Here is a 7,819-nt window from a genome sequence, read left to right as displayed (position 1 = left end):
GAGGAATAAATAAATGTAGGTAGGTAAACATGTGCAACAAACAAAAATGTGATGCAAAAACCGAAGCCGATACAAACAGGTCATTAAAATGTTGTGACTGGAAGTCCATTCCCGGAGAGCGTGATCGTGTTTGGCATTCTACCAAGCCAAGTTATGTAATTTTGTGTAAACAATACGTTCAAAATAGATTACCAATATACCTATCTATCGCCAAGCACATTTTAGTAAGTAATTTTAAACGCTTATTCTGGTCCACACACTAGTCAAATCTTTATTGCATCATTCGTTAAGATTCCTTAGGTTTAATACTGATTATGGTACATAATGACTGATTTTTATNATTTTTACTCAGTTTAGCAACAACCACGATATCTTCAAGCGCCTTATAAAATGCAATAGCAAATACCTAGGTAGGCACTGTGGTTATTCTTGATGATGATACTTATTTCGTTGTATAGGAAATTGATCTCAATCTATCAAGACATTCAGGTTCAGGACTCTTCTACTGACACACGGTCCTAGTACTTTACTAAAAGAAGTCTTGATGCCGGCCTTAACGAATCTAATAGAAAACGATTTTTTTCCATGTATAAACTTGCAATCGCAGCTAGCTGATTACGCAATAACGTAAGTAGGCATTACCTAGTAATTCATAATTCTTAAGGAAAAATATACGATAGTAGGTACATAGATGATATCGTAAATTAGACGAACTCATTCCGTAACCCACGTTGTGCGGTCTCACGTTTCATTCTAAATTATAAATCTTATTATTTTCCGGAAAACACATGTCTTGCATAATACTTAATTCTAGTAACTAATTGGTTTCAATTCGTGTAATCAAGAAGATTATTATAATATTTTAATGAGAATCAAATGAAAAACTTAACTCGGTTTGTAACTATTGTATTATTTTTTTCTTCAACAAAAACTTTATAATTACAAATATATTCAACATGATGCTTAATAGTGAAAGCGATGCAACGCTGGTTATATAGGTTCTATTAATTGTGCAACATTCCCATTTCATAAAAATCCAATAGGTTTTGTCAACATAATAAAAATGTAGGTACTCTATATTAGGTACTGCAGATTTGAACCAAAAACAGCTATACTGAAAGCATTTCAGTTGTTTATGTAGGTTTTATACCATTCATTAAGTACACCTATTATTTCTTCATGATGTTACATTGAAGAATTGCAAGCTCATTAACAAATTCATAAATTTTTAACTGAGATTTTTACTTGGCTGCTAACTCAATTTCAAGTCTTTTAATTTTTATAGGCAGAATATTAACCATCTCCTGACAGAGGCTAAACTCCTCACGCATCATAATGGCTGCATCTTTGTCATTAGTGCAAATGTCAACAACTGCTTGATAAGAATCATAACTCTTCTGGAGATTGGTCAACTGTGCTGATTTGTCAACAGCAATCCTCTTCATGCTGTTTCTACCCATGAAGGCATATGCACTAATTACAGGCCTTATGACATCACTCTCAAGTTTCAAAGGCATCTTCCCATTTTTGTCTTTGACTGAATTCAAAAAGTGGTCATAATTCTCAATACTCTTTTCACAGAGCAAGTTAATCTTCTTCAAGGCATGTGGAGTTGGTTTCTCCTTACATCTGTTCAATTTATCCAACTTTATATTCAGGATATCTGAGTAGACTTCCCCTAACTCAAACCACAACTGCCGGCAGTATTGCAAGTAGTATGTAGGATTTACTTGCTTTATGAGTTCCTCTAACATATCAATGCGTCGCTTGTGCATTTTAGCTCTTCTTTCATCATCTTCCTCAAAGAATGCCAAGTAACTAAATGATTGAGAACTGTCTTGTATAAGCTCAATGTAATCTGAAGCAAGGCTGTCCAACTTGTAGTATTTTTTCGCTTCATTTAACCAGTTCTGACAGCACAGAAAAACCTCTCTTGCATCTTGGTAGGTTAGGAGAAATTTATCAATAATTTTACTCTCATATTTGGTTACATCAATGTCAGGGAATACCAGGTTCTTAGCATCACCACCACAAATGTTTTCGTCATCTTCTATTTTCAAATTAGACATATCTGAAAAAAGAAACAAAGGCTTTTAGATATCTAAGTTGGATACAAAAGGGAAGGTCAGTTTGAGTCAAACTTATAAAAAAAGTAATCTTCAATAGGATAGGAAAGGAGGATTATTCACCTGTGATAGCATCTGTGACAGTTTCTGCATCACTCATGAGCCTGTTCTTGGAAGCAGTCATCAGCAACAAGCAGTACTTGGCCCAACATCGCGCCACATCTGCAGACCTGTGTTTGAACGTCTCCAACTTGGCCAAGAACCCCTCATCATCGCCCTGAACAGAATTCAACTTCTGTTCATAACTGTCCAGTATCGTTGAAGCTGCAGCTAAATGGTGTCTAGACTGGAAGAAACCATTCTGCTCAGCAAAGAATTGAGATAACGTTGCAGAATTTAAAGCCCAGTCTATAGGCTCATAATCCGAATACTGTAACTGGCGCCTCAATGTAACATGGCAGTATATGGCAGACTTCAGATTCTCCTTCAAGGAACCAAATACTTGAGCCAAATAGTAGAGAGTCAAAGTGTAAGCTTTTTCCAAGAACATAAAATCTCCTGCACCAGCCTCTCCCATGTTACCAATCACATACTCTATAGGCAAAGGCATTTGTAAAGTGCATTTGAATGACTCATACAGATCTTTGGCTTGAAGTAGGAACCCTTTAGCTTTTCCAGGTTCGTCTCGATTTGACCATAAAATACCTATGTTGTTGTAAATATTGATTAGTGTTGTAACAATTTCTGGTTTAGAACCATTTGGGCTTAACAGATCAACGGCTTCAGTGAGCACTCTCTCGCTAGCTGTCAGTTCCTCCGTCTCCATGTCTATTATACCAATGTTTAGAAGAACAACCCCCAACATAGCATGAAGCTTGATACTGTCCACGTTCGATTCAGAATCGATATTCTTGAGGGAATCGCACATATTCGTTAGTATATCCCTAGCCTTGTATTTCGATAAGTAAGGTTCGTTTTCGGGGTCATTTTTACTGTCTTCGTCGAGTAATTTGCGAACTTTCCCGTAATTTTCTTTGAAATCGTTAAGAATTTCTTTTGCCGTCATTTCAGAGGTTACAATCATATTTTAACCATGAACTAAACGGAATCACACAAAATTATTCTGCCTTGCTGTTCATTAATTTTAATGTATTAAAATTTACGTGCATACAAAATGTAACGAGAATTAATTTTCTCAAAATGTAATTTGTTTGAACTTTGAATGAAAAAATGCAGCTGGTTAGAAATGGATGGAATTGTCAATGTCAAACAAAAAACCAAATCGATGGATACTATTTTAACGGATCGTCAATCAAATAACGTAACGTTACCGTTATTTATTTTTCAATATTTTAATTTGACCATGACCATGACCATGATGATGGAGAACTTAAAACCAGCCAAGCGAGCTGTTCAATGGTTTTTACTTTGCTGGACAAAAAACCAGCCTGCTGCACCTGCGAGCACCATCTCCACAACGGCTGTTACAGCAAGGCCCCGCTTCAGAATTGTGACAGCCCAACGCCCCCACCAACCCAACCAGACAGACTGAGACTGACCAAATGACTACCTGCAAGCTCCCTCAACAACCAGGAACCGCCCGCTCGCTGGTCATTCACTGGGCCTCGACCAACGTCGACTCACCCGGTGGGCTAGTAACATGCCGAGGGTGGGACAGTGGTGCCAGGTAGAAGCTGCAGGTCCGTTGCCAAAGCGACGTCCAACCACCGACTGGCAGTATAGCCAGTCGAGAAGCAGCACGGGCCATGAGCCGGCACGAGGAGTCGATGAACCAGAATAGATTGCTAGACGAAATAGCCTAGCCACGCATAGAATTCAACAAAATCTTACGATTCTTGGTTAGCCCTAAAAATAAAAAATATTATCGTATTGCTAAATATATTAAGTAGATAGCAGGCAATTATAAGAAACACTGCGCCACTGCTGCATTCTTTTACCCTATTTAATATAGAACCCAGTGGCGGCGTAGCATGGGTTGGCTGGCACCACCCCACCCCAGAATGGTCTGGCGTCTGGTGCCTCCAGCTATTGATACCAATCGTAATCATGCAGACGCGCTAGTGAATTTGCGCGACTGTTGTCACGAGTAACATGGCGTAGGGGGCGAATTAAACCAACAACCCTAGCTCGGTCGGAACACTGCCACAATCCTAACCCGAAAGAAATAACTAGGTACCTACAAAGTCCCCCAACACCCAACTCAACAACCATTTTAAATGCGGACAACAATAGGGACCTCATGTGACTACCCACCTACTTAATCCCCGCTATACGGCTCTAACTTTGCCGATATCTTATCAGATTGTAGATAAGGTAAATGTCTACAGGAACTACTTACCTAGGTAAAGAAAAACAATACCTATCAAAATTCAAGTTAATCTATCTAGTTACACGGAAATCTATCTCTCTCTCGCTCACATGAACCAGAGTGAAAGAGAAAGCTTCAGTTCAGGACCTTGAGCACGAATAAGTCTCGTAATATACCGTAACGAAAATTATATTTCTTCGTCCTCATGGTATAGTATAAATCACGCACTATCACCTATCACCCTCTCGCTCACATCAACCAGGCAGGTTGATAGAAAGCTTCAGTTCAGTACCTTGAGCACGAATAACTCGTAATATTACCGTAACGAAAACTATATTTATTCGTGCTCAAGGTATAGTACAAATCACGCAAGACAACTTGATATGAATGGAAACGTCCATTGAATTGGTGACGATATTAAAAAACTATTTTTCTACGATTAGTTCAACAGGTCGAGCGAGATACGTTAACGATCGACCTTCCATAATGACGTCATCACATTTAGGAGGGAAATGNCATTTAGGTCGGAAATAAGAAAGCACATAGACATACCACTGTTTATTGATAAATCATGTTCCTCACTTAATTTGCATCATTCATCGCTAAGATGGTACTTACAGAAGCATAATTCCCCTATCCATAAACAAGCAAGGAAATTAAATTATGTATTAGTCATTATTTACATTGTACTGTTATGCTTTCTATTAAAATAGTTTCTATACAATTAATATAATTTACCTTATTTATTTGGGGTCATTCATTCATATAAAATTTGTATTGTCATCAAATAAAAGTAGTAAAGAAGTATGAATAGTCCATGAATAAAGGAATTTCTTTGCCAAGATCAGGAATCACTAAAACCGTTAAATTCAAATGTTTTGTTCAAAAAATTCTATGTGCTATTTTCTTTTACATACACATTTAGGCCGCTTGTAGACATCCGTTTTTTCACCGGACGACGGACCGTCAAAAAACGGATATCCTTTGTTTGCTGACAATTTTCTCGCCGGACCTATGTCCAATGCATGTGCACATGTTCATTATAAACCATACGCCGCCGCTAAATCCGGTGAAAAACACGGTCCGTTATCCGGTGAAAAAAACGGACGTCTACAAGCGCTCCGCGCTCTTACCCTGGGCCATACAAATAGAGATAACCCGAAGATTCACGCTATCGCGACGTGTAGTTCAAAATTCGTGTACACGTCGGTGCTTTTTTGCATAGTCGCAATATTTCGCTCCGCTGTGAAATCAATGTCACCCGAATGTTATCGCGATGTGTGTGGCCCAGGGGACCTAGATTTGAGGAGAGCAAACATTTTAGCTTACGAGTTCCTGATCTATACCTTAACAAGTACTATCATGCATGCAAAACTAACATACAAAATATAGTAGTGCTATAAGAACAATTAATTTATGTGTTATTTGTTCTTATGGTAGTACTTAACTAATTATAGACAATTTTGTTTGCATTAGCATAGTTATTTTATCGTTATGTAATTAAAATGGCACAGGGCCAACCCTACAATCAAAAGTTAAAAACATAATATTATTAACAATCATACATACATTTATCATAAAATACTGTAGTCGAAAAAAAATAAGATCAGTCTAATTTGCAGTTGATTATATGATATAGAAATTATAGTTTTGTATAGGAAACAATAATAAAATGTTTTTCTGAATATTTTCAGTTCAAATAGAAGTAAAAATGGAGAAAGTAATTCTGGACAACATCTGCAAACATCCAAACAAGCATTTTTTACCTTATATAGACTTTTAACTACATTACAATTAGTCCTAATTATTAAATTAAACCAAACAAAATGCTTTTTTCTATAGAATCTAGAAGATTTTTGACAACTATAAGTAAAACAACACAATATGCATTTATGTCGCATTGCATGCATGGGAACATTTACACCATAAGATGTAGTTATGATACAAACAGTGCTCTCTACGTTAAATGGCTTCGCCATATGCATGTATTAGGAACCTGCTTCAGGCTCTTGGTCTTCTGTTGATAGTGCTCGGGAGGGCGATGTGTGTGTGTTCAGCTGAGAGAAAACCTCTTTCTCTCCCAACGCTAAAGGATCGGGCTGCGCGGCAGGTGATGGTGCATACACCATCATGGGTGACGGTGATGCCGGTCTCACCATACCAGCCCCTGACGCTTCCTGCTCCTCCAAAAACCTGTCCATATAGTCTGTATGCCCAGGATGCAATGTATACTTTTTTTTCTCAAGACGGGCTTTGTTAGCAAATATATCGTGTCTCTCTGTCTTTTTCCAAATGTAATAAAATTGTACCAGTTCCCCAACTGATCTAGTTCTCACTTTGTGCTGTCTGATTAGGTGAAAATCTTTGCCATGAGCTTTGAGACCATTTTCAAAATTGCGACATTCTTCCTCTGACCACAAACTTGCGTGGGCTGGTGTTTGGGCAGAAATCCGTCTTCGTCTTAAAGCTTCCTCGACATTGTGCCCACACTGCTGTAATAAAAACAGAGCTTCCTCATCATCGCGCAACTGTTTACCACAAGGAACGGCTTCGACTCCAGTACTAGAGTTCATAGCACTTATCTTTTTCATATAGTCTTCTATGACTTTTTCATCGAGAACAGTCGGGTTCCACAATAGTTTGTCCTCATTTTCATACGGTAGGGCATCATCGTAACTGCATAGACCTTCGGGGATGCCAGCTTGGTAGTCGCTGCCGACCATGATAGTTTTTTTCCAATCCTCCTCATCTGGACTGTAGTCATAGTCGTCCTCCTCCTCGGAGGGCGGCCGCGAGCCTGAGCGGAGGCAGCGAGTGGCTTCTGGGCTTGTGGTCTCAGTGTACAACTGCTGTAGTGCGGACTCAGCCTTCTCTGGCTCCTCAGGCACGACCTCGGGGGTAGGTTCCGGCGCGGGCTTGTCCATGCTCCTGTCGTAGCCGTACAGCGCGAGCAGCTCCTCCAAGGGCATGTCCCCCTCTCTCTGCAAGCTATTCAACTCTGCCTTCGGGTCCTGCTGCTCGCCAGCCGCCAAAGCCTCTTCTTCGTCTAGAGTTCTCTCGTCGTCGAAATCATTTACCATCATATCAACTGTAGGCTCGAAAAGAGACTTGTCGTTCCCCACGTCCATGCTCGCATCGTGTTCGTTTACATTGGCCACTAACGCGCAGTCTGACATGACTACCACACTATGAAGATTGTAATCACCAAAACATTATAAATTTCCGACCAACTTATTTGTAATTCACGTAGTTATCTAATAAAATAAATAGAAAATATTAAAATTATGACATATTATGCGATTTTTACAGCAAAATACAAGAGACAAAACAACAATATTTTGACACGAAATCAACCATGTCTGCTATCTGTCAAATTGACTCAAAGACAAATAACAAATTTTTATCATAGACAATAATCATGGCT

The 7,819-nt window shown here is 38.9% G+C and overlaps 2 protein-coding genes across 2 annotated transcripts; both read right to left on the bottom strand.

Annotated features, from left to right (window-relative positions):
• Positions 1–890: 890 nt before the first annotated feature.
• Positions 891–3,321, bottom strand: LOC114350356 (KIF1-binding protein). Its single transcript, XM_028301127.1, has 2 exons — positions 2,190–3,321; positions 891–2,071 (listed from the first exon to the last, which is right to left on the bottom strand). Exons 1-2 carry the CDS (start codon positions 3,148–3,150, stop codon positions 1,242–1,244), a joined length of 1,791 nt encoding a protein of 596 aa, XP_028156928.1. The 5' UTR covers positions 3,151–3,321; the 3' UTR covers positions 891–1,241.
• A 1,617-nt stretch (positions 3,322–4,938) lies between these two features.
• Positions 4,939–7,773, bottom strand: LOC114350360 (mesoderm induction early response protein 1). The gene has a single exon (XM_028301135.1). It carries the CDS (start codon positions 7,569–7,571, stop codon positions 6,384–6,386), a length of 1,188 nt encoding a protein of 395 aa, XP_028156936.1. The 5' UTR covers positions 7,572–7,773; the 3' UTR covers positions 4,939–6,383.
• Between the last annotated feature and the right edge of the window lie 46 nt (positions 7,774–7,819).

The sequence above is a fragment of the Ostrinia furnacalis genome, unplaced genomic scaffold (assembly GCF_004193835.3).
Source record: "Ostrinia furnacalis isolate ACB-3 unplaced genomic scaffold, ASM419383v2 OfSCF0868, whole genome shotgun sequence".
Taxonomy (NCBI): domain Eukaryota; kingdom Metazoa; phylum Arthropoda; class Insecta; order Lepidoptera; family Crambidae; genus Ostrinia; species Ostrinia furnacalis.
Note: the sequence above shows the minus strand (reverse complement) of the source record. Positions and strands in the feature narration are given on the sequence as shown.

What these genes read in the sequence shown, in the direction of transcription:
- LOC114350360 (XM_028301135.1), bottom strand. Translation starts at nt 7,571, where the DNA reads ATGTCAGACTGCGCGTTAGTGGCCAATGTAAACGAACACGATGCGAGC.
- LOC114350356 (XM_028301127.1), bottom strand. Translation starts at nt 3,150, where the DNA reads ATGATTGTAACCTCTGAAATGACGGCAAAAGAAATTCTTAACGATTTC. An exon ending in TGTCACAGATGCTATCACAG is followed by an intron (nt 2,072 to 2,189) that starts GTGAATAATCCT and finishes TTCTTTTTTCAG; the next exon opens with ATATGTCTAATTTGAAAATA.